Genomic DNA, 26,711 nt, shown 5'->3' on the forward strand with positions numbered 1-26,711 from the left:
TTTGGATCTGTTGTTGGCTTTGGGTTTATATCTATATAGTGAATTGTTATTGGATGGTGATACTATTGGATTGGTTTTTTCCTTAGAATGCAAGAAAGAGTAACTGAAGTTAAACAAATACAATTTGCATTTCCATACTGTTTGATTTGATTTTCAAAATATATTTTCTATAAACAAAAAAAAAAAAACTTAAAAATAAATATTAAATTTATAAAAAAAATAATAAATAAAAAACACTCATCACTTCATCTGATTTTACCTTTTTGGAGCACAAAAATAATTTTTAAAAATTTAAAATTATATTTTTGATGTTAGTTTCTATCACACTAATTTCTATTTTTGTAGAAAAATTTTAGAAAACTAATTACGAAATTGAAACCAAACAAAAACAATGTAGTAAAAATGGAGGAAATCAATTATTTTGCAGAGAGTTCAACAGAGTCCAGAATGTCGACAGAAAAATAGTTCAACCAAGTCATACTCCATTACCCTTTCCAGAGGAGGTTCTTCTAACATAAGAATAATTTCAGAATAAATAAATAAATTATTTATAAAAACAAAAGCATATGCACAAGCAATCTTGTCCATTGTATAATATAGGTTAACAAATTGATTTAAACAACAAATACCAGAGATGTCATAGAAGAAAATGCAAAAGGCCGCACGCTGAAGATATAGAAAAGGGCAGGAAGCAAAATCCTTTAGGTTGAATTTTCTAATATTATCACAACAATACCAACTGTGATATGGTGTAAACAAATTTCACCAAAAAAGAAACGAGAAAAAAACCCACGAAGGATTGAAGATGGAAAAAAGTGCTCGAACACAAGCTGCTGCAACATAATTCTTTACTCCTGCTTTTCCAACTCCCCCATTCTCTCTATAATTGCCTGCAAGTTTAAACAAAAACCCAACTCTAGTTCCAGATTCCTCAAATAGTTTCAAAAATTATATGCAAGAATTACAAACAAAAGCCTTTTGTTGGAGATCTTGGAAATCCACCTCAATCAAAGTTAATATAATGGTCAATTGAAACTAAATAGTAACAACATCACCAGATATTTGTGTAGCTATCATTTTCCTAAAAAACACAAAATAGGAGGTGCAGAAACTTTTATAACATTCTTTCTAGATGCACGAGGAATGAAACAAACGTTATAGAACACTACATACCCTCTTGCTTGTTTCTTGGAGCTCCCCGGCAAGAATGAACTCATCCAGTATCAGATACACCTATTTTAAAAGGACAGGTAATCAGAACACTAAAAAAATTAAAATTAAAGAAATCAATGAACAATATCAATGTATAGGGAACTAAAATAGACACCAGACCTCTAAAATTGACAAAATGCTGCATAAATTTAAAGGCAGGTCCAAAAATGTGATGGTTGATCAAGAGACATGGAAGCTACTCACCAAGCATAATGATTTTTATGTCAAACAAAAATGGAGCTAAGGGGTTAACATATGCCACTCTTTAATGATCAAATATAACACATCTCATGCATCCTCTAAAAAGTAAAACATAGTTTTTGCTTCGCAGTTACACAAAGGTGGTAGTGCAGCACAGCTATCCCAAATGGGTATTAATCTAAGTGGCCAGCAGAGGAAAATGCTACCAATCATTTTCTCACAATATCATGCCAACATCCACACAGATTGATCAAAGCTAATCGCCAACACAGTGGCCAAGTCATTTACTAACACCAGTTCGTATTCATATTTGTTGCAACTTTTGCATATCATCATGTTTTCTTTCTTCAACTGATGGTCCAGCACCCCAACATGATCTCTCAAAATTATTCATGTTACTAGCCATACGCATTAAATTACCGTTCTAATTTAATAATGATGCTGTACATAGCTTACAGCAACTGTCCAATTTTATATGCAGAAGTTACTTGTAAGCTCTATTATCATAATATTATGATTTGTGATTCATGCATAGATCGATATGAATCTATAGGTGGATCTATTTTGGGATAAAATTTATCGTAAATCGCATGATTCATAACCAATTGATTCACTTTTTATGATACATTCAATTCTTGAAACTATCATATCTGATAGATTCCAATATTTTTTTATCCTTTTTTTTAGTGAAAATGCCATATACAACTTCTAACAATGTTTATTATGAAAATAATCAATACCTTGCATGACTGTTGTTATTTTGGTGATTAGAAAGTTTTTAATAGGATCCAATTAGATCCAATCAAACCTAACATATTTTAACATTTTTTCCTCATTTGTTTCCTAAGAAAATGTCATAATGCATTTAAGGATGTTTAAGGTTGAAGTAACCTGAACCCATGAATTATCTATTGATATTTTTACTGAAATAAATATGGTCTAATATTTGGATCAAGTCTGTCAGATGCAATGGTTCCACAACTGCTTCATTTAAACTTTTTTTTGAATAATAAGCATATCTTTTAAAGTATTTTGAATTTTAAAATAAAGAAATTCTACTTGATTTTTCTACTTATTACTCTATAAAGGGTTCCTAAGCAAGGTTGTTAAGATCGCGATCCGGATCGTAGGATCGTACGATCCTACGACTCAATATGCACTATTCAATCTGGATCGTACATCGGATCGACCCTAGAGCAGGATCGTGGTGGGATCGACGAGATCGGTAGGATCGCATCTGGATCGTGACTCCATGCGATCCAGATTTGAAGGATTTTTTGGGCAACTTAAAAGCAAAATCAGGACCTAAAATGAGAGAAGCAAAGTGCGATTAGGGCAAACGAAGAAAACTGACCTAGGGAAAGTGAGATTCAATCATTCAACATCAAACGAAGCCTGACCTGGGCAAACAACTCCAGGTACGCTGCTTCCTCTTCCTTTTCTTCTTCTTCTTCTTCTCCCTCTCTCTCCTTCGTTGACTCCACTCCAGGTCTGCTGCTCTATTTTTTTTTCTTCGAATTTGAAGACTCTTCTTCTTTCTTCGCTGCTCAGCAGCTCCTCTTTCTTTCTTCATTGATCTCTCCTTCTTTCTTTACTGAATCACCTCCTTCGGTGATTTTTTTTTTTTTTTGGGGTCTTATTTATTTATTTATTTTTGGTTTTGTAAATTACCTCTTATTTATTTATTTATTTATTTTTGGTTCTGTAAATTACCTCTTATTTATTTATTTATTTTTGTTCTGTAAAAAAAATACTAAAAACAACTGAACAATCATTCTTCATCAATAAAGAAATTTTACTCTTGCTTATTTTATTTATTTATTTATTTTTGCTCTTGTTTGCACTTTGAAAGTTTGTCACTTTCTGGGAAATTCAGGTTTGTCCATTATTGGTGAGCCTTCATGGACATGGAACTTCAAATTAATTATATGCAGTTCAGTGAATGAGGTTGAGATGAGAGTGAAGTTGAGACACCTTAATCATGCTTATGTATAATTGGAAATGCCTACAATGCTATAAATGATAATGCTACTGCTGTTTTAATGCCTGCAAGTGTTAGTATTTGGTTTTATTATGTTTTTGACTTCTTTTTTTGAAAAAAAAATGTTTGAATGCTACATTGAATTGCTATATTTCTTTTTTTGGGGCTTATTCTATATATATTTTGATAGTATTATTTAGTCATATAAAAATTATTGCATTTTTTAATCATTTTAGTAGGATCTTACGATTCTCGATCCGATCCTACGATCCGATCCGACAGACCCCTAAAACGATCTTATGTAGGATCCCGATCTTAACAACCTTATTCCTAAGTCCATTTTTGAATGCCAAAAGGGATCATATTATAAGTTTTGAATAATTTTACAATCGGTGAATTTAGACCCACATCTCTTGCTATGAAGGTAATATTTTCTCCATTAGATGGTGTAATCACATCCGTATATAATAACTATTCTATAAAATGTGCCAAAATCAATTTTTTAATTTTTTTTCATATATATGATTGTAGGGGTGAAATATTTAGGAGAGAGGACCGAACTGGCCGAGAAAAAAAATTTGGACAATTTCCCTCCTTAATCTGGTAGGTTTGGTTTTTATTTTGGTAAATTTTTTTAAATTCATTCGCGGTCGACTTATATTTTTCCAAACCTCCGCAGCTGAAACTAAACCGGTTTAGTTTAAAACTCTGCCTTTAATCCTAACCGTCCACACATATATAGCATATTAAATCTCTCTCTCTCTCTCTCTCTCTCTTTTCTTGTCGATATCTTTACAGTCAATGCAACGATCGTCTCTATCCAACTTCTTGTTAATGTCTCTGTGGACATAACAAGGATCATCTCTCCTTGTCGACAATCACTCAATCAGTGATTCATTCAATCAATGATACAAGTGGAGAATTAGTTAGTTGAGCATGAGTTAGTTACAAGAATTAGTTGAGTAGTTTGGGTTGATAGACTTGATTAGTTAGTTTATGGATGGGTGGGATTAGTTATAGATGTAGTATAAGAAGGTACAATGGGTGTTAGGAATGCAAAGGGAATTTTGTTGGAACTTTCTGGCTGAATGATGATCTAATTCTATCATTTTCTCTCTCTACTATTTTTCTATGTCAATTTCTTGAATTGCATCAGTGACAAGTGGAGAATTAAATTAGTTAGTTGATGAGTAAGCATGAGTTAGTTACAAGAGTTAGTTGAGTTGATGGACTTGATTAGTTAGTTGTGGATGAGTGGAATTAGTGATAGATATAGTATAAGAAGGTACAATGCGTATCAAGAATGTATGGAGATTTTATGTGATAATTGATCTCCTCTCTTTGTTTTCTCTCTTCCTTCTCTCTGTTGTTCTTTTCTTTTTTAGATACTTTGTGTGTGCATCAAGTGGGGTATCAGAGCAGTAGATTCTCAGACCTGTGAGTTAGTTGAGTTGATAGACTTGATTAGTTAGTTGTGGATGAGTGGAATTAGTTATACATATAGTATAAGAAGGTACAATGGGTATCAAGAATGTATGGAGATTTTATGTGATAATTGATCTCCTCTCTTTGTTTTCTCTCTTCCTTAAAAATGTACCAAAACCTACCACTATCACCTACTTCACCCACTTAAATCTACTCCACTAAACCTAACCCACTACACCACTACCACCTCACCTACTCCACTAAACCTAACCCACTACACCACTACCACCTCCACTTCACCTACTCCTTACCTACTACACACTCACCCTCTTCTATATATAGGAATCATGAAACATTGTAATATATACATCAATACATCAATCAATAATATCAATCATCAATACATATTTCATTCTCTCTATTTTTTCCATACATCAAATTTAACATGGTATCAGAGCAAGGTTAAGACCTTAGTATTTCCCGCTTCACCGGCGGGCGGCAACCTCGCCTTGGCCGCCCGCCGGACCTCAACCTAGTCCGCTAGAATTTTCAAACACATACCCGAAAATATTCTTCCTTTGTCATTGTTCCTCCCTCTGTTCTTATGCCGTCTTTTGGATTTGACAATATGAGTATAGCCTCAGGGATGTTACCAACCTCCCTAAGTTGCAACAACTGGTCCCGGCTGTAACGAACACGCTCATGGCCCTCGAACCGGGAATCTCCAGTCTTGAGATAGAAGGAAGAAGGAGCGCCGCCATGAGGACGAAGGAGAGAAAGATCTGAAGATAGAGAAGAAGATCCAAATCCAGAAGAAGGCTCGAAGCGAGGACCAAGGACTCTGCTGCCTTGATTGCCTCCATTGCCACCAGGTCTCAAGCTCAACACCGTCTGATCAGCCTGCATACCTCAATCGCCGCCGTCCGATCAAAAAAAAAAAAAAACACAAAAAAAAAAAAAATTGGTTATCAACTCAAAACCGTGAATGATCAGGCCTTTGAGCAAGCTTTTCTTTGTTCCAGCATTACAACCTTCAAATATTCACCAGCCGGCCCACCGATTTTTGAAGGAGATAATTACCTTTTTTGGAGCACTCAAATGAGAACCTTTTTCAGCCAATCTGCCCCTCAGCACTACGAGTGCAGCCTTCGACCTTACACTTTTTTCCCTCCACCATGCCGAATGCAAAGCCCACTCCATTTCTTTATTTTTTTTTCTTTTACTTTCCAGACCACTCACCGACACACACATTGATTTGCCCATGTATATCTCTTTTCTCTCTCTCTGCCACTTTCAAACCCTTATCTTTTATATATATATATATCTATATCTCTTTATTATACTATATTCCCAAACACTCATCACACGCATGCACATGGCAGACACCACTCCACTTTCTTTCTTTTATTTTATTTATTTCTTTATTTTTTTTTTCATAAAAAAAAAAAAAAAAAAAAAAAAAAAAAAAAAAAAAACCATTGCAAATTTTCACACACAGCACCCACGTGAACCCCTCTCTTTTTTTCCCTCACTCTCTCGTTTTGATTTCACATCTCTTCTAATTCTTTTTTTCTTTTTTTATTTCTCTTTCACTTTATTTTTCATCTTTTTTTTCATTGTTATTTCTTTGCACCAAAAAAAAAAAAAAAAAACAAAACAAAACAAAGGAAGAAGACGAACTGCACACCAACTTATTTTCTTCATGTCGGGACTCACCCCGATCACCATTTTACACCAACAAAAAAAAAAAAAAAAAAAAAAAACACAACAAACACAAAACCAAACCAACACAAATCGGCACAGTGGGATTTTTCTTCTCTACTCTGCAGTCGGTCTTTTCTTCTTGCCACTATAGCGATCCCGGGTTTACCCTTGTTATACCGTGATCCGGACATGTGTCCGTGGATGTTGGTAGTTGTTTATTATTTTGTTTACATCCTTTTACTTCGTATTTGAGTTATAGGATGTGTTGGGCGGATTTGTTTCAGGATGGTTGAGTTTAGAAACCAAAACTAGTTGCCCAGATTTTTGGCCTGTACGCTCGAGCGGAGGTGTTGGCGCTCGAGCGGAGATTACACCCATTCAGTATTTTCCTGTGCAGCGTTGTACGCTCGAGCGTGGTATTGGCCGCTCGAGCGGGGTTGTCTGAGTGCCGCTCGAGCGTAGGGTTGGGAGCTCGAGCGGAGGTCTGGTTCTGCAAAAGTGCTGGGCGAGTGCATTCTGCGCTCGAGCGGGAGGTTGGCCGCTCGAGCGGAAGTCTGTGAGTGGACGCTCGAGCGGGGTGTTTTACGCTCGAGCGGAGACCTGGGTTAAAGTCCCGAAATTGTGACTTTTCAAATCACTTTTTCACTTTCTCTTCTCTCTCTTACTTTTCCAAAATCACCATTGTTGAGCCTCTCACTCTAGACTCTACCTTCTCTCTAGGTTTTGATCTAGTAGGAGTGATTTACTCACCTTTGGCCTTTACAAAAAAGTTGTTGATCGTCGAGGGCTTCATTTTAATCTGAAAATCTCGGGTTTTGGAGCACGTTGGGTTTTGTCGTCTTCTCCTTTGGGACTCCGAATTTGAGGTAGGGATAACCTACTCCTCTCTATGGGTTTTGTCTTTAAATTTTGGTATTTTGAGATGTTGGGCTTGGTTTGGTAATTTTGTGAAAGTTTGGGACTTTTGTGTAATTTTACAAAAGTTGGGGTTTTATTCATAATAAACCTAGATGCATGTTTGGCATAGAAAAATGGAATGATTGTTGAATCATTGATGAAAATGGGACCTAAGGGTTGAAATAGTAATTATGGAAAATGGCCTAATTACATTGTTTAATTAATTGGGATAATTAATTGGTGAGAAATGAGGAAATAGAATGTTGATTGAATATCCATTTGTGCATTTATTTTCTGTTTTAGAAATAACTGCTTTGGGCTATCGGTGGAGGATAGTCGAGATTGTTGTAGACAATGCATGATGATTAGGTAAACGGAAACTAATCAATGGAATGTGTCATGGAACTTGACGGTTGATAGAATACATTAATTGTGTGTATTGTGTGATTGTATATAGAACCAATGTGTTTATATACGTTATGTGTAGAGGAGGAGATAGGGGATGTACTCCGCGGTTTAGGGGAAGATAGGGGATGTACCTCTAAACCGGATAGGTATTGGGAAGAGATAGGGGATGAACTCCGTAGACACAGCTCATATGCTTGTCTAGAGAAGTGAAGATAGAGCTCATATGCTTATCTTTGTGAAGTGTGGATACAGCTTGTATGCTTATCTGTGGATATTGTTGATATACATATCTGTTGTAGAGTGTGGATACAGCTTATATGCTTATCTGAGGATATTGTTGTTATACATATCTGTTGAGAATGTGGATATAGTTTTTATACATATCTGTGGAAATGATGATAGAGCTAGTATGCTTATCTGTTGTTAAAGGGAAAATGAAAAGTAATTGGGACTTGTAAGTCGTTGACATAAATATGTTATTTATGTGATTGCATCAGTGTTGACCAACTATCAATTGCTAATGTTTTAGTCAATGTCCATGGTTGGTTTAGTGCATTTCTACTGGGCTGTGGCTCACCCTATATGGGAATATCATTTTCAGGTACAGGAAGCATGCCACCTCCAAGGACATAGTTTGGGAGGCTAGAGGCGGACATAGTGTAGTTGTTTTACTTTTGATGTATTACATGTAACTTCAAGCCAAGGGCTTAATGTGTAACGAGTTAGTACTCTTTGTTGTAACCAAGTGTTAACTTGGAAAGCTGTAAGCCCGTAGGGCATTTTGTTTTGATGTTAACATGTAATACTTATGTAATGGAACTCAATGAAATAAAGGAATGTGGTTAGTTTATATGTAAATGCATGTCTTATCTGATGGGTTTAATGTTATTATTTTGAGGGCGTTACAGCCACCGTCCTGGGCAATCCTTGCCGGTGCTGCCTCCGTGTTTCCCACTCCACTGGGCACGATCACTACTTCCTGCTCCTCCACTGCAGCATATGGCGGCCCTCCAAATCGGAACATCACGGTGGCCTTCCGCTTCAGCTCCTTATTTTCCGCCTTTAGCACACTTATCTCTGCTCGCGCATCCTTATACATGCGCTGGAGCAGAGCCAGTTGGGCGTTTAAATGCTGCACCTCATTTGTCCTACTCTGCAGCCGGTGCGACAAGTTTGTGACCGCAGTCATGGTTTCCACACATGACTTCAAAGTATACTGATTGGCTTCAATATCCGTTTGCACTGCCATTTTTTGCTCCACCGACCGCATCGGAAAGTTCAACGGAGCAAAACCAGAGGTGTTTGGTTGAGGTTCACGGGCCACCGCACCAGTTATCTCTCCTGTTGACTCGTTGAGGTCGGGAAAGAGAGTGAGCAGACCACGGGAAGATGAGGCCATGTTCTGGGTAGCTGAACGGGAAGAAGAGGCCATGTTTTTTGGGTTGCTGAGTGTTTCCGAGAAGGGTTGGATACAGATTATTTACAGATTGTTTCAGAATGACAAGTTTAGAGGTTTCAGTCTGGTTTGGTTTCCACCGCCTCCGCATTGGTTTATATTGACACTGACGACGCGGCTGACACGCCGCTCTGTCGCTCACGTGCCTCGCCGCGTCTCCGGCTCACCTTTTGATGGCTCGACGCTTTTTGTCGGGCACGACTTTTGATGAAGTGGGCGCGCCTTTTGAGGGCGCAACTTTTGATGGCACGCCTTTTTATGGATTGGGCACGCCTTTTGATGGCACGCATTTTTATGGATTGGGCACGCCTTTTGATGGCACGCCTTTTTATGGATTGGGCACGCCTTTTGAAAGATTGGGCACACCTTTTGAGGGTGCGACTTTTTAAGGGTCCGACAAGACTCTGTAAACTGTCCCGACATTGATTCCGGTTAGCTCCTTCATGGGTCCGACAAGACTCTGTAAACTGTCCCGACATTGATTCCGGTCAGCTCCTTTATGGGTCCGACAAGACTCTGTAAACTGTCCCGACATTGATTCCGGTTAGTTTCTACAAGGGTCCAGCAAGACTCCGTAAACTGTCACAACACTGTCTGCTACAACGGTCCGACATGACCCCATAAACTGTCTTCTACATCGGTCTGACACCGCCATCCAGTGTCCTCTACACCGTTATGACACCACCATACAGTGTCCTCTACAACGTTATGACACCCCCATACAGTGTCCTCTACAACGTTATGACACCACCATCCAGTGTCTTCACCAATGGTCTGACACGACCATACAGTGTCTCCTATCCTTTTTTATTTTATGTATTTGTCTATTTTCTTGTTTTGTTAGTCTCTCCAAACTCAAGTTGGTTAGTTCCTATCCCCCTTGAGTTTGCGGGGGGCTGTTAAAAATGTACCAAAACCTACCACTATCACCTACTTCACCCACTTAAATCTACTCCACTAAACCTAACCCACTACACCACTACCACCTCACCTACTCCACTAAACCTAACCCACTACACCACTACCACCTCCACTTCACCTACTCCTTACCTACTACACACTCACCCTCTTCTATATATAGGAATCATGAAACATTGTAATATATACATCAATACATCAATCAATAATATCAATCATCAATACATATTTCATTCTCTCTATTTTTTCCATACATCAAATTTAACAGTTTTCTTTGTTAAATACTTTGTGTGTGCATCAAGTGGTATCAGAGCAGTAGATTCTCAGACCTGTGAGGTATCACAGCCATGGCAGGAGGGGCTGGATCTCAAGAAATCAGAACAGCTGACGATTTCAAGTTTGCAAAAATCAAGATCTTGAAGAGGCAGTGGAAAAACTCAGAAAACTGAGGCAATTATCAAATGTTAGGATTTACAAAAGAAGGTTTCAAGAAATAGTTGATACAACCCAGAATGTGCCTGATGAATTCTCAATAAAGTGCTTCATCAATGGACTTGAAATCAAGGCTGGTGTGCGAAGGTTCCAACCCTATACCATGGATCAAACCATTGGTTTAGCGTTACTACAAGAGATGCGCATTTAGAGCACCAACCCTGAGATCAAATCTCATGGTAAGAATTAGATTTTTGATGGAAGTGCTGGTAATCAAATATCTAATTCTAAGACAGTTCTTGATTTTCAATGTGATCCAAATATGCACTGCAAGGAATCAAAGGAATTAGAAGAGGGTGCTTTAAGTTGGAATGATGAAGATAGTGATGATTATGAAGAAAGTGATGATTCAAAAGCAGTGGCTAAAAACAAGGAAACTATTATCCAAATTGATGATGTATTGAAGCCTGATACAGATTATGACAGAAAGAATGATTGTATCAAGTATGCTGGGTATGAGGAAGAATCTTATGATGGACAGAAGTCTTTGGATGGACAGATTTCTAGGAACAACAGCCACAACAGTTCAGATGATGAGTCTTGTGCAAATGAGAAGAATGTGGTGGTGGTAGAGTTGGGGAAATTAAAAGCAGATGTTCCATGTATGAAAACTCACCCTCTTTTCCATTTAGAGATTGTATCTAAAGAGAAGATTCCTAAATCTGACAGTTCATCAGTGGAAAATGACAAATGTTCTAGCATCATTGAATTGGGGATTAAAGAAAACGAAAAAATTCAGATTTCAGGAATTTCACTAGATGTGTTGCCTATGGGATATCGATCAAAGGAGGTTAAAATGGCTTTTATAACAGATCTGAATTCAAGAATTTCTTTAGTTACAGTGGGTTTCGCAGCACAATATGATGAGGAAGCAATTAATGTTGACATCTATCAGTTGTCTGTTTGCTCTAGAGGGCATAAAAAAGTTTCTGCTAGTTTGTTTGCTTATTTTTTTTTGATAACTCAGGCTGTCCGGGCCAGTTTGCGCGCACCTCAACTAATCCCTGGGGGACCAATCCCACCGTCCACTAGCGGGGGCCCATTTAAAGCCAGAGCAGAGCTCCGTATGGACTGGCCCAATACAAGAGTTGATAGCACCTAAGAGGTTTTGAACCTGAGACCTAGAGAGGAGCAAACTCCTAAGAGGTTTGTTTGCTTATTAGTGCTATGGAGTTGTGATGTCTTTGAAATTTTTTGGGTCATTTGGTTGGAAAGAAATGGGCATGTCTTCGAAGGAGTTTCTTGTGATATAGATTTTTTATGGGAAAAAGTGAGATACTTGGCGTCTTTTTGGGCCTCGGCGAGTCTAGTGTTCCGAGGGATTCCACTTTTTACGCTTGCTGCAGATTGGGTGTCAGTTTGTTTTTTTTAGATGTTACTGAGTGTTGTTTTTTTTGTGTTTTGGTTTGTTTCTTTCTAGTTTCTTTTCGCTGTTTTTTCTTTCATGTAGAGGATGCCTTATCCTCACTTCTTTTTGGCCTTGTGCCTTAATATATCTTTGTTGTTGCTGATTTTAAAAAAAATAATAAAAAAATTCCACTTTGCTTGTTTCGGTGAGACTTGGGACCCTGGTGGATTTGAGTGTCATTGTATTTCAACTTTGGACACAAGGTTGAACTTGCAAAGAGGCCTATGGCCTGCCTGTACACAAGCTACAGAAGTCCAAAGCCTTATTTGGACTAAAGCAATAGCAAATAATCTTTCAAGTGGGAAACAATCTGTGGCTCAAGAACATATTTGTTTTGGCATTTAATGCAGAGATAAATTGAGCAGCTGTCTGTGGGGTCTAGCAGAATTGATGCAATGACCATATGGGATCTTCTGGTTATGCAGCAGCTAGAAGTGAAACATAAGCAATGACCTAATCTTGGTTATCAGGTCATCATTTTGCATCTTCTAAAGTCATTCATACAGGCACAATTTGAGCCTTTGACTAAACAAGCCACAAGGAACAAGTCAGATAATGTGAAGATATTTTTGGTCATCTATGTATTCTGACGTTTCTGTATTTGATCCCAACCTTGAGAACAATGTTGTTTTAAGGGGGATGGAATGATACAAGTGGAGAATTAGTTAGATGATGAGTAAGCATGAGTTAGTTACAAGGGTTAATTGAGTTGATAGACTTGATTAGTTAGTGGATGAGCAGAATTAGTTATAGAAGTATAAGAAGGTACAATGGGTGTCAAGAACGTATGGGGATTTTATGAAATAATTGATCTTCTCTCTCTGTTTTCTCTCTGTTATTTTTTTCTTTGTTAAATACTTTGTGTGCGCATCACAGAGACTCACCTAAAGGTAATTTCGATACCCTTATTTTATTTCAATCGATTAATTTATGAAAATCCTAATTTGAGCCCTAATTTTTGAAAAGCCCAAATGAAGTAGTCAACCGAATCAAATAATCGAACCACACTGAGCCGATTGAAACCAAAATGGCATGGTTCATAGGTTAGGTTCAGTCAGTTCGGTCCACCAATCTGGTAAACCAACTTGGTCAGTTCAGTCCCAAAACATCCAAACCCCTGAATAAAACTGAACCTGAATCACCACTAATTGTTTGACATCATTTTTCATTGTTTGTACTGAAACATAATGATTCTTGATTTGGTTCGATTCTTGATACAGTTCTCGATTTGACAACTATGCTTGTATATATTTATACTACAGAACAGAAACACTAAATAACGATCAAGTGGTTAGGCACAGGAAATCACACAAGTTGAAAAGCACCAACCCAATATCGTTTCTTGTCCTTCACCAACAAAAAAACTAACCAAAAGCAACCATCATCAAGAAAAATGCGCAATAAATATAAAAGATACAACAAATTAAAAGGCCTTCCAATTTACAGGAAAGCAGAGATAGCATCAAATGCTAATTGAATAAACATAAGTAAATGCTAATAACAAAAAGTATCCAAATACTACAGCATTTACAATTTCTAACACCACACATGATTGTACCTTAATGTTTTCCTAGAATATCACTATGCAAGTTCACAATTTGACCAGCACAACATGCACTACTATTCAAAGGTAGAAAGAAACAAGATGCAAATGTCAGAAAAACAGCAGCAAATGAGAGTTTCTATCATGAAAATATAGACGAATATAGCCACTATGAGGCATGGTATACAAACTGTGAGAATATAAAATATATTATTGTGTGTTTTGTAGAAATTAGAGTCCTATTAGAGGCATGATTGTGTTAGAGTCCTGTTGTTGGCACATAAATTTTAAACCAAATTTATGTTTAAATTTCAAATACAGTCAATGACACACATAGAGCCTACAATAAGATTGTTGTAGGCAATCACTTCCCAAAATAATTAACCTGCTCCGTTGAAGTGTATAAATAAAACAACGTCGTCTCTTAACGACGTTATTCAAGATGCTCAAATGACACGTGGAGCCTACGAAAGATGACACCTGTAGAGCCTACAGCAAGGACACCACACAGGATGAAACCCCAAAGATCAAGTTATTCAAGATGCTCAAATGACACGTGGAGCCTACGAAAGATGACACCTGTAGAGCCTACAGCAAGGACACTACACATGATGAAACCCCAAAGATCAATCCGGTTAATCAGATATATGATTAATCAGATAGCGCTATTATTCAAAATTCAAACAGGCGCTATCATTCAATTTGAAATTCAAAATGAAGATGAAGCGTTCCTATCACCTGATGGCCCTCCATAAATATGAGGACCATCACACAAGACCGGGGGATCAGAAAATCAGAAGTAGAAAAGAAGAGAGAGAGAAAGAAAGAAATTGAGAGCTAAACAAATCGTTACAAGAAAGAAGAAGAGAAGCCTAGAGAACTCAAGAGCCTACGCTAATGGCGATGAATAGGTAAAGGGTTCCAAACCCAAATTGTATTTTGTATTCGAGGGTTCAAAACCCATAACAATCTCAATAAAAATTTCTTTTTTTTTAAATTGTCTTTTGTTGTTTATTTTGTTCTTCATTAATCGGAAGTTTCATTTGTATAAAATGTGTAATTAACGATCTGAAATACAGATCGGAAATAAGAACCTGCTATTCAAATAATCAACACTGTTTAGTCCAAAAAACTAAACAGTGGACATTTGTAACATAAAATTTTAAAATGTGTTGAAACACTTCATGTTTTAAAATTTGTGTCTACACCTGTTAGAGACATAATTGTATTTGTATTTTCCTTTTTTGGTTTAGGATTTAGGGCTATATAATCAAGGTCTGATTGTAATCTTTAAAACACAATTAAATATACAGAAAAGCCTTCAGGAATCTTACATGGTATCAGAGCATGGTTCAAAACCCTAGCAGCCATTGTCAAAGCTTCTTTGCCTCGTTGAGTTCTTTGTTTCAGCCTTCTGAATTCATGTGACCCATCTAGTTTGAGATTGGGTTTGGTTCGTTCAGTCTCTCTGATCGAGTCGTCTTCTGATTCGCAACCTCAGGTTCGGTCCCTTTCAGCTTCGTCTCTGAAGTCGTGAGTCGTGGGTTCTCCAGTCTGGTTCGTAACCCCTCTGGAGTCGACATCCCGACTTCTTTCCTGCTTCGATTCGCACGATCGAAGAGTTGTCTGCCCTTGTTCCTCATGATCGGCTTCGACTTCGACTCTTGTCTCTCAGTCGACTTCGACTCTTGTTTGCTCCAGAGTCGACTTTGACTCTTGTCTCTGTCTGTGTGGTTCGACTCTTGACCCAGTTGTTTATTCTTGTTTGGCCCAAACAAGTTCCATATTATTATAGTTTGACCCCTCAGATTTTGATTATTACACTTTGCCCCATCAGTCCCCTTCACTTTTCTCTCTGGTTATTACGATGTCTCCAGCTCCTGATCCCGCTGCGTATACTACATCCTGTGTTACATGGACTCGCCGGTTTAGGGCAGAGTACCCGTGTCGACACGACGCGACACGGGTGCGGGTGTGAGATATGTGTCGGATTCGGCATGATTTCCTCGGACACGGCTGACATGAGAGGAGAGGAGAAAGAAGAAGGGTAGAGAAACTTACAGTCGACCAATGGTCGCCGGAGGTCGCAAGCCTTTTCGCCGGAGGTCGCAAGCCTTTGTAGTTGGATTGGAGGTCGCAAGCCTCTGCTCCGTCATCGCACGCCTTTCGCCGGAGGTCGCAAGCCTTTCGCCGGAGAACTGATAGATGAGAAAAGGAGCTGAGAGAGACATGGTAGAGAGAGATGAGAATGAGACTTCATTCTTTTTTTCTTTTATCTCTGTAAGAGAAGTTTTCAAATGTGAGATGAAGATTGTAAATAGAGTCTCCAGAGATATGGTCCAGCATCACATGGCTCGAGATAGCTGGACTGGGACAGTGTGTATAAATTACAATTATAATAAGAGGGAATGGATGCATACATAATATATATATATATATATATATGTGTGTTATAGTTAGTCATAATTAAAAATTAGATAGAGTTATGTTAGAAATTTTAAATAATTTATTAAATTTTTTATTAAAATTCTTATATGAATATACGATCTATACAAGTGAATTTGTGTGGTGTGAATTTGTGTGGGTCTCACACTTATGTACATGAGAATTTTGATAGAAAATTTAATAAATTATTTAGAGTTTATAACATTTTTCAATTATATATTTTTTTATATATATTTAAAAGATGATTAGTCAATAATTAAATATTTTTTAATTATTAACCAATCATCTTCCTCACATATCACTAAATTTAGAAAATAAATCAATTTTTTTATTTTTTTATTAAATCTTTTATTTTTTATTTCTATGATATTTTTTACCTACAAAATAAGATAATGTGAATAAAAAATAAAATATTAATTAAAAAATTCTATTCATGCATAAAATTATATATATAAATTTTGTGATAATATCATTATTATAAATAAATGCATCTTCAATAGGTTTTTATTTTTAAGTGAATGGGACACTTGCTAAGGAATAATAAGGATAAAAAAATATGTTAATTCTGAAAAAATTATTATTAAATTTAATATATATTTTTAATTTAATTCACTTTTTATATTTTTGAAACTATATTTTTTTTACACTTTCTCAATATTAACAAGTGCCATGGGAACAATAATATTTATCGAATAAAATTATGCATAAAATTTTTATTTATAGCACTAATCTATTAAGTATTTTTTAATATATTTTATTTTTTAATTTTATATTGTGATTTTTTTAAAAGAAAAAAAGAAAGATTTTATTTAAAAAGAGTTATGTTAGGGATCCCAAATATTCTACAAAACTTCTTATATGGGTGTAGGACTCACACGCATGTAAATTTGTGTGAATCACACCCCATATGAAAGGTTTGGTAAAATATTTAATAAAATATTTGAGATACATAACATTTCTCATTTAAAAATAATGGTCTTATGAGCTCTGCACATGACTCGAGATAATTGGGAAGTGTGTATGATGGTATACAGGTAATGTGTGCACATTTTATTTTTTGATATTTTCTTTATTTTGTGTCTTCTATAATATAATTAATTCAATGTAGCATTATTATATTTATATAGAAAATAAATACAAAAATATTTTTTATTTAGGGTTGATTTAAGAATATCAAAAATCAGTCAAAAAGTTAAAAATAAAATCAAAAAATTAAACTAAAAAATCATGATGCATAGATTATGTAGTTAGTTAGTACAATATAAAAATTCTACTAATATTTTATGTGCCGTGTCCCCGTATCCGTATCTACTTTTTGGACACTTTTTAGCCGAGTCCCCGTATCCTTATTTTCACGAATAGGCGAATCTGACACCTAGACACATACCCGTATCCGACACCCGCACCCGCGTCCGTGTAACTTAGACTACATCCGCTCCAGCTCCTAATCCTTACTTGGCTTCCTTAACTGCTCAGATTAATCAGCTTCAGCATATATTGTCTACCTCCCAGCCATCCCCATTTGCCTCAATTATTTTCTCTCTTCATTCAGGTTTGCTTGGTTCTTTTTCAGGTATTTCTTCGTCTGTTTGGATTTTTGACTCTGGTACTTCTCATCATATGACTTCCCATCTCTCCTTACTTCAAAATTGTACTCCTCCTCCCTTTCCTATTACTGTCAATGCTGCTAATGGATCTGATATGTCTATTGTATCTGTTGGGTTTGTCCTACCGTCTGCTATGTCTGTTGTCTCTATTCCATCTGTCCTTTATGTTCCTCAGTTATCTGTCAGTTTATTATCTACCAGTCAGCTTGATGCCTCTGGTTTTGATGTTATCTTTTCTTCTGCTATCTGTTCTATACAGGATCGAATGTCTAAGCAGTAGATTGGAACCGGCCGTAGAATTGGAGACCTCTATGTGGTGGAGAGCTTGCATCTGCCTATAGCAACCTCTTTGACTGCCTTTTCCTCTTTTCAGTTAGATTCTCTGTCTGGTCCTTTCTATTTATGGCATTCTCGATTAGGGCATTTGTCTGCTGACCGCTTACGGTCTTTAGCTCAGTCAGGTATTTTGGGTAAAGTTTCTCCTAGTGAACTTACTGAATGTCGGGGGTGTAAACTTGCCAAAATGACAGCCTTACCTTTTCGTAAAAGTACTTCTTTATCTGATACACCGTTTTCTTTAGTTCACACTGATGTTTGGGGCCCTTCTCCTGTTCTCACCAAAGGGGGTTCTGCATACTATGTGTCATTTGTTGATGACTGCACCCGTTACACTTAGGCTTATCTTATGACTCATAAGTCCGATTTCTATAAGATATACCGTACTGTTCAGTCTATGATTACTACTCAGTTTGGGTCTACAATTAAAGTGTTACGGTCTGACTTGGGTGGAGAATATTTTAAAAATGAGTTCTGTGAGTATTTGGCCAATTTGGGTACCATTCACCAAACTTCCTATACAGATACACCTGCCCAAAATGGTCGAGCCGAGCGTAAACACCGTCATCTTCTTGAGACCGCTAGGTCTCTTCTTCTCTCTGCCTCTGTTCCGGCTCCATTCTAGGGGGAAGCAATTCTTACTGCTGCTTTTCTTCTCAACCGCATGCCTACTCCCCTTTTTTCTGGTCGGTCTCCTTATGAGGCTTTGTTCTCCCAAATTCCTAACTACTCCCCTCCTTCGTGTGTTTGGGTCTGCCTGTTTTGATCTTCTTCCCCGCAAAGATAGGACCAAACTTAGTGCCCGGTCTGTCCTCTGTGTCTTTTTGGGTTATAGTCCTACTCAAAAAGGTTATCGATGTTACGACCCTGTTTCCCGTCGTCTTTATGTCTCCCGTCATGTTGCCTTTCTTGAACATCTATCTTACTTCCAGCTTCCCCCTCTCACTGCTCCAGTTTCCAAAGAGGATTTGGTTCACATTGACCCATTTCCTTCTGAGGTCTCGTATGATGAGTACATCTCCACTGTTCCCCCTGAGCTTGTTCCATTTTCTCTTCCTATACCTCTAGTTGCTTCTCCTCCTTCGGCTTCTTCTCCTCCTCAGTTGTTAGTTTATTCTCGTCGCAAGGCTCCTCCTCTACCGGTTGTCTCTGCCCCTGCTGCTGCTCCCTCTACTTCTGACGACTCTGATTCTACTGCACACCGATATCCTTCTCGAGCACGTCATCCTCCAAACAGGTTGAGTTGGTCTAATACTTGTTTTTCTGCTTCCTATCGTACCTTTTTGTCTGCTATTCACTCTTTTGTAGAATCTCAGTCTTACAAGGAGGCCTATCAGGATCCTCATTGGGTTCAAGCTATGGAGGATGAGTTGTCTGCTTTACAGAAAACTAGTACTTAGGAGTTGGTTCCTTTGCCTGCTGATAAGAACATGGTTGGTTGCAAATGGGTCTACAAAGTCAAGACTCATTCTGATGGTTCTCTTGATCGTTACAAAGCTCGTCTTGTTGCCAAAGGTTTCTCTCAAGAGTATGGTATTGATTATGAGGAGACATTTGCTCCTGTTGCCAAAATGACTACTGTCCGTACTTTGATCTCTGCTGCTGCTGTTCGTTCTTGGCCGCTTTATCAGATGAATGTTAAGAATGCTTTTCTTAATGGCCATCTCACTGAGGAGGTTTACATACGTCCTCCCCCTGGTCTTCGCCATCCCTCTAGTCAGGTTTGTCGTCTTTGGCGTGCTCTGTATGGTCTAAAGCAGTCTCCTCGTGCTTGGTATGATCGATTTCAAACTGCTGTTACCGAGCTCGGATTTCATCCTTCTGCTACCGACTCTGCTTTATTTCTGCGACATACCTCAGTTGGTTTTGTTGCTCTCTTACTCTATGTGGATGATATGATCATCACTGGCTCGGACTCTTCTGCTATCTCTGAGGTCAAGCAGCGTCTCTTCCGCACATTCAAAATGAAGGATCTGGGTCCATTACGGTATTTTTTTAGTATTGAGGCTGCTTCTTCTCCCAAAGGCTATTTTCTGTCTCAGGCTAAGTAAGCTAATGAAGTCATTCATCATGCTGGTCTTACTAATACTAAGGTTTCTGATACACCTGTTGAGCTTAATGTGAAGTTTAACTCTATTGATGGTGTCCCTCTGGATGATCCCACCTTATATCGCGAGCTTGTGAGTTGTTTAGTTTATTTGATTGTCACTCGCCCTAATCTTGCTTATGCTGTTCATGTGGTTAGTCGGTTCGTTTCTGCTCCTCGCTCTACTCATTGGGCTGCTTTGGTTCGCGTTCTTCGCTATCTCAGGGGTACCATCTTTCAAGGCTTATTGTTATCCTCTGCTTCCTATTTGGACTTGGTGGCCTATGTTGACTCTGATTGGGCCGGTGATGTTACTAATCGTAAGTCTATGTCTGGTTTCTGTATATTTCTTGGAGATTTCTTGATCTCTTGGAAAAGCAAGAAACAATCAGTCGTTGCTCGCTCTTCTGCCGAAGCTGAGTATCGTGCTATGGCTCATGCCACTGCTGAGATTGTTTGGCTTCGTTGTCTCTTATCTGATTTGGGTGTCTCTTATTGTGACAACCGCAGTGCTGTTCAGATTGCCCACAATACTGTCTTTCATGAGCGGACGAAACATATTGAGATTGATTGTCACTTTGTTCGCAAGCATCTGCAGTCTGCCTCTATCTCACTTCCTTTCATCCCTTCGGCTTTGCAACTTACGGACTTCTTCACCAAGACTCACACTACCGCTCGGTTTCAGTTTCTTCTTAGCAAACTCTCAGTATTTTCTGCTAAAACACCTTGAGTTTGAGCGGGGGTGTGAGAATATAGAATATATTATTGTGTGTTTTGTACAAATTAGAGTCCTATTAGAGGCATGATTGTGTTAGAGTCCTGTTAGAGACATAATTGTATTTGTATTTTCCTTTTTTGGTTTAGGATTTAGGGCTATATAATCTAAGGTCTGATTGTAATCTTTAAAACACAATTGAATATACAGAAAAGCCTTCAGGAATCTTACACAAACATGATATAACTCAGCTTCAGTCCACTATTCCTCATTACAATCATTGGAAATAGATTAAATTTTGGGAAATTCATACCATAAGCAGAATAAGAGCTCTGGTCCTAACTATTGGCAAAAGTGGAAACTAATAATTCATTCAAAAACTCAAATGCGAAGCAACAATCCCATAACATATGGAAGAACAAAAGAAAACAAGAACGTAGTTTGCAGCATATATATCACCACAACAGTATCTAAGCCAATGAAAGAATAACATGGCATCAGGCACATAGAAAAAACAGATAGCAGAGGAACAAACCTTGTGAAAATTAAATACCAAATCTAGCTCGCAAACATTGCTGAAAAAGTGATCCAATATCTCCACAAATAAGTGGATACACTCCAAATATGCCAACTCATTATCCGTTATATCAACACACAACGAGAAAAACAATCCAGCATATCTCCTGTAGATAACCTTGTGTGTACGGAACTGCAAGAAAAATTTTAAAAACACATTATTGATTTTAAAGAAAGCACCTGAGAGAGCAATAAAAATATTGAAAGTTAGAAGTCATGCTGGAAAAACCTAGGATATAAGTCCGATTCCCTGTGAAGAGATAGAGTAAAATTACGCGCTTATTATCTCAATAGAAAGTGTGTTGGAATAGTAACAGTTCATTTGGACTCAAAAAAGGGTTTAAATTCTCTGAGGAGCTAAAATTCCTAGAGCTACAAAAAATCCATCATCTCAACTTCTATTATGTATCAATTTAAACCTAATTATTCATACAATTAATGTAAATTCCTGCACATTAACAAACTGAAATGATCAACACATAAACTCACCTCGCTACTCCCCAATATAATCTAAGAGATAAAAGAACCTTTTAAATTGGTGGTTCAAAATATTTCAAAAACCATTACTTTGTGAAAAACAACAATTACATGAGCATAAGCCAAACAAGATATAAATCTCATACTATACAGTCGTACAAAAGCCAAAGAATGAATTACAAAGATCATCTTAAGAGTCTGATACAAGTGTAAGCAAGAATTAATTAGAAGAGTTAGTTGAATAGATTTAGTTAGTTAGAATTGATCTTCTCTCTCTGTTATCTCTCTTGCTTCTTTCTGTTATTCTTTTCTTTGCTAAATACTTTGTGTGTGCATCAAGTTGTATCAGAGCCAACAATCTTTGGCAATGGCAACACCACAAGAAACCTTGGGAGTCATTTTGCAACAAGTTTCGCAAAGATCGTCAAGAAACTGATGCAAAGCTTTCAAATCTGATTGAGATCTTTTAGGATGGTTTCGATCGCATCGAGAAACTGATGGGTGAAGAAACAGAGGCTGAATCTGAAATCTTGGTGACAGATTTGCAGTGCTTTGAGGATGAGTGGTTCACTGCAGCAATGTCCGACCAATTGGTGGGCAAGAAGAGGCATTCAAAGAATGGGCTGAAAGCCATTGCCACCATGTCTGATGGGGTACTCAAGGATGCTCCCATTGACACTGACATGTCGATCAAGGAGTTTTGTGGTGAAGACACTGAAAAGTTGGGTCAAAACCAGAAAAAGATTGATCTTGAGAGAGTTGGAAATGTGGCTGATGCAGAAAGGTATTGGCCTTGTTTGGTTTGTATTTGAGAAACATGTTTTGAGATAAAAAGTACGAAAATTTGTTTGGTTTGACTTTTTTCGAAAAGATGTTTTGAAAAATTATTTTGAGAGAGTTTTGGAAAAAGTGATTGATTTGATGTGTATGAGAGAGATTTGTTTGGAAAATTTGTAAACCAAACAATTTTTGGAAAAATTTGTTTGGTTTGATTACTTTTAAAAACTTATTTGTAGAAAATTTTTCTCAATTTTTTTTTTAGAAACACAAACCAAACAAGGCCATTGAATTGATAAGTGCCCACAACACCCCCCCCCCCCCCCCCCCCCGGTTCGGTTGTGTGCTTCATTTCCAATTTTGGTTTTTCTGATGTGTCTATCAAGATGTATACCAATTGGCATCAAGAGAGAATCAGTGTTTGCATTTCCAAAATTTGGGATTCAGGTGAACATGCATACTTGTGCATTTCAACAGTGGGGACAACATAGAAACCACAAAGTAAGTCGCACACCATATCTGCATCTTCAATACTGTTGTTGCAACAAAACAAATTTGGTACTGCAACTTCCAACAGGCATCACTGTTACAACCTCATGAGGTTCCTTAAAGACAATTCATTCAATGTTCTTGTGTGATGGATTGAAGTTACAAGGCGTCAATATGTTTCAGCAGTTCTCCCAAGCTTCGAATGTGTCTGACGTGCTCCTCCATTTTATTTTATTTTATTTTTTTATTTATTTTTTTTTTGGGGGGGGGGGGGGGGGGGTGTGGTTCCGTACAGCCAACAAATTCAGTTGGGCAATAGTTTGGACAATTTGTTAGCTTGGTTAGAATTTCCTGTGAAACTAACAGAAAAGATATGCACCCCAACCTTGGTGTGTGCATCAGATTCTAATAACATTACAATCCTTGTTTTCTTTCAATTCAAATCTAAATGGCTAGGGTTTATACAATACCAACCTCAACAAAATTGGTGAACTTGGGATCTCTGTTCACAACCAACCGATGAACCTACAAACAAGGTAACAAAACTCAAAATCCTCAATTCTTTAACCAAGAAACAAGAATATACTAAAGAAAACAAAATCAAAACATGAATTTACCTCGTATTCGACCTTGTGCTTCTCGGATTCCTCGAGAGGAATGTAATACTTGGCGAGACGAGTCTTCCCTTGCCGGTTTTGAAGCAGTATGAACCGGATCTGCCAATCACAAACCAACAAAAAAAAAATTGTTTTATTTTCATTTCATTTTTCCCGAGAACCAAACAGAAAATTTGTTGAAAAATCAGAGAAAGGGTAATCGAGAGTACCATTTTTGGGAAGAAATCAACCAAAAATTCAAGAATCAACGACAAGGGGGCGCAACGGAGATGAACAATGATTGATTTCGAATAGCTGCCAATTTGTGAGGAGGCGACAGAGAAAGACTTGTGATTCGTTGGATGTGTTTTTCACATGTTCCGTATTTTGGTGTCTGGTTAATCAATCTACCGGTCAATTTTTTTAAAAAGTACAAAAAAAAAAAAAAAAACCAAAATATGAGAAAAAAATTATTAAAAATAAAAGAAAATTCCAATAAAATAAATTGGTGTGTTTGGTTTAATTTTTTAGATTCAATTAATTTTTTTTTTTTTTGTGTTTTTTTTAATTTCAGTGAATATTTTTAAAATTTTAAGCAATTTTTTAACTTTTTTAGATACATTTTACTTAAATGTAACTAAAAGTAAAATATTTGTAAAAAAAATAGAGAATTTTTTTTAAGGTCCCTAGTATTAAGATTTTATAACATAAAGAACCCTCAATATTTTCATAATATCTAAAGTCCCTCAATATCGATCCAGAGAAAATTTGATCCAGAGAATTTCTCTAGACTTCTCAGAGAATTTCTCTGTGTTTTGACCAATTATCTTTGTATTTTTTATCAAACGCAAGAAAATTGAACAACTAACATTTTCATTTTGACCAATTTTCTCTTGACTGTAAGACATTCAAACAACAACAAACTAGAGAAAATTCAACAACCACCATTTTCATTTTGACCAATTTTCTTTGGACAATAAGACATTCAGACAACATCAAATCAGAAAAAATTGAACAATTCATTTTGACCAATTTTCTCGGACAATAAGATATTCAGACAACATTAAATCAGAAAAAATTGGACAATCACCATTTCTATTTTGACCAATTTTCTCTAGACGGTAAGACATTCAGACAACAATAAACCAGAGAAAATTGATCAACCACCATTTTCACCAATTTTCTCTGGCTGTAAGACATTTGAACATCAGGTGCACCAATGTCGCTCGAAGCAATCTTGTTTCCAGTGTACTTATCAAATTTTGCACATACAAATAGAGCAAATGAGAGTTACCTCGTCACTGAATGTATTATCGTACAGTAACAAATATACACACCGTGGCCAAAATCCAGAGAAAATTCACACCGTGGCCAAAATCAGAGAAAATTCAGACGGTGGCCAAAATCCAGAGAAATTATTATTATTTTTATTTTTTTATTTTTTTTTTGCAAATTACTAAGCACAAAATCGATCACCAACCATACCCAATTCTCCGAATTTTCACAGATACAGAATTTCATCGAAGTTACAAATCTAAGAAGCAGATCTCAAGATTCTCTAATTGGAAGCCATAAGAACAGCCAAACCTTGACATCAACAAATTGCAAATCTTGCATCACGGGTTATAAATCACAAGATATATATGTATGTGGTGTACGAGTGGTATAGAAATTATATATATATATAGAGAGAGAGAGAGAGAGAGAGGGAGAGAGAGAGAGAGAGAGAGAAATGAACTCGCCTTAGAATGAGAAGGAAAATGGCCGATCAGCGTTCAGTGTTTGGATCGCTGGACTTTGAAGATTGCAGAGAGAGAGAGAGAGAGACAGTCAAATTTCTTTGTGTAGGATGCCTAGACTAATTTTTCCCTCTTCCTAACTACAAATCCTTAGGAGATAATAAATCATTTTTGTTGAGGCTAGTAAAGAACCTGAGGCTTTATACCTGGAGCGTAAGAACGTGAGAAAAATAAAAGGAAAATGATTGGTGGCCCTAAAAAAGTTGGCCCTAATACCCCTAATTTCCATTTTTGGAAACTGTTTTTTTTTTTTCTTTCTTTTTTTCTTTTTTTTTTTTTTTTTTTTTTTACCTAAAATGGCATTTCGGGGCATTCGAGCCCCGAAGCCTCGGGCCCTCAATCAGCGCCCAAAATAAAAATAAAAAATCAACCAAATTGATTGAATCGTACGAAATCGATTACATTTGATTTGTTTTTAATAAAAATTGGTTTGCGTAATTTTTTAATTTAATTTTTTTTAAAATTTCGACACAAACACTTTATACACTATACTAAATCGAATTTGATTATTTCAATATATATTGTATTTAATATATGTATATAATTTAATAATATAATGATATTAATAAGTATAATAAATTATTATTATTAATTAATTAACCTTATCATCTCTATAACCTAAGTTTATAAACTCTTACAATATATAATCTTAATTCTAACTCATTATTATTAAAATCTTAATATTTTTTAACTTTTTTTTGTTTGTATTTTTGTTAATTTAAGAATTGAAAAGTATTTATTAAACGGATGGATTGAATATGTTTGAAGTGGTGTTTAGTGTTTTTATATAAATTAGTGACTATACTAAAAGTGGCTCAAATTTAAAAAGTCCTAAACTGATTAAATTGAACCCAACCAAACTGTTTCAATCGGTTCAGTTCAGTACTGTTTGATGGAAAAAGTAGTCTGTATCGGTACTCAAAATAATAAAACCAACATTATCAATTTAGTAAAATCTTTTACGTAAATATCGACTGTACCGAACCAATTATATCCCTACTTGAACCTTACACAATTTCGTCAAAAAAAGTTAGATCCATTTTTCACATAAGTAATACTTTGCCTTGACACAGTTACACCCTATGAAGCATGGACACTCCAACATTGGTGTCGTGGCGATATTCGACACGCGGACAAGCCGGGGACATGTACGGGACACGTCA

General features: G+C 36.8%; 1 protein-coding gene across 4 annotated transcripts; it reads right to left on the reverse strand.

Moving 5' to 3' along the window:
* Positions 1-567: 567 nt before the first annotated feature.
* On the reverse strand, positions 568-25,654 carry LOC114275817 (AP-2 complex subunit sigma). Of its 4 annotated transcripts, none has more exons than XM_082910886.1 (7): positions 25,492-25,654; positions 23,980-24,143; positions 23,771-23,869; positions 23,628-23,678; positions 21,370-21,543; positions 1,174-1,233; positions 568-890 (listed from the first exon to the last, which is right to left on the reverse strand). In XM_082910886.1, the coding sequence occupies exons 2-7, from the start codon at positions 23,980-23,982 to the stop codon at positions 849-851; spliced, it is 429 nt and encodes a 142-aa protein (XP_082767012.1). In that variant the 5' UTR covers positions 23,983-24,143; positions 25,492-25,654; the 3' UTR covers positions 568-848. The 4 variants fall into 4 exon arrangements, with proteins under 4 accessions (XP_082767012.1, XP_082767011.1, XP_028073593.1 ...); XM_082910885.1 differs by having other exon boundaries at positions 23,980-24,156; positions 25,492-25,647; XM_028217792.2 differs by lacking the exon at positions 25,492-25,654 and adding an exon at positions 24,917-25,418.
* Between the last annotated feature and the right edge of the window lie 1,057 nt (positions 25,655-26,711).

Source organism: Camellia sinensis, unplaced genomic scaffold (genome assembly GCF_055761805.1).
Source record: "Camellia sinensis isolate YWXY unplaced genomic scaffold, ASM5576180v1 Unanchor1, whole genome shotgun sequence".
Lineage (NCBI taxonomy): Eukaryota > Viridiplantae > Streptophyta > Magnoliopsida > Ericales > Theaceae > Camellia > Camellia sinensis.

Coding starts and splice junctions, on each gene's coding strand:
- LOC114275817 (XM_082910886.1), bottom strand. Junction 23,679..23,770: donor AGCACAAGGTCGAATACGAG/GTAAATTCATGT, acceptor CCTTGTTTGTAG/GTTCATCGGTTGGTTGTGAA. Junction 21,544..23,627: donor AGTTCACCAATTTTGTTGAG/GTTGGTATTGTA, acceptor TTTTTCTTGCAG/TTCCGTACACACAAGGTTAT.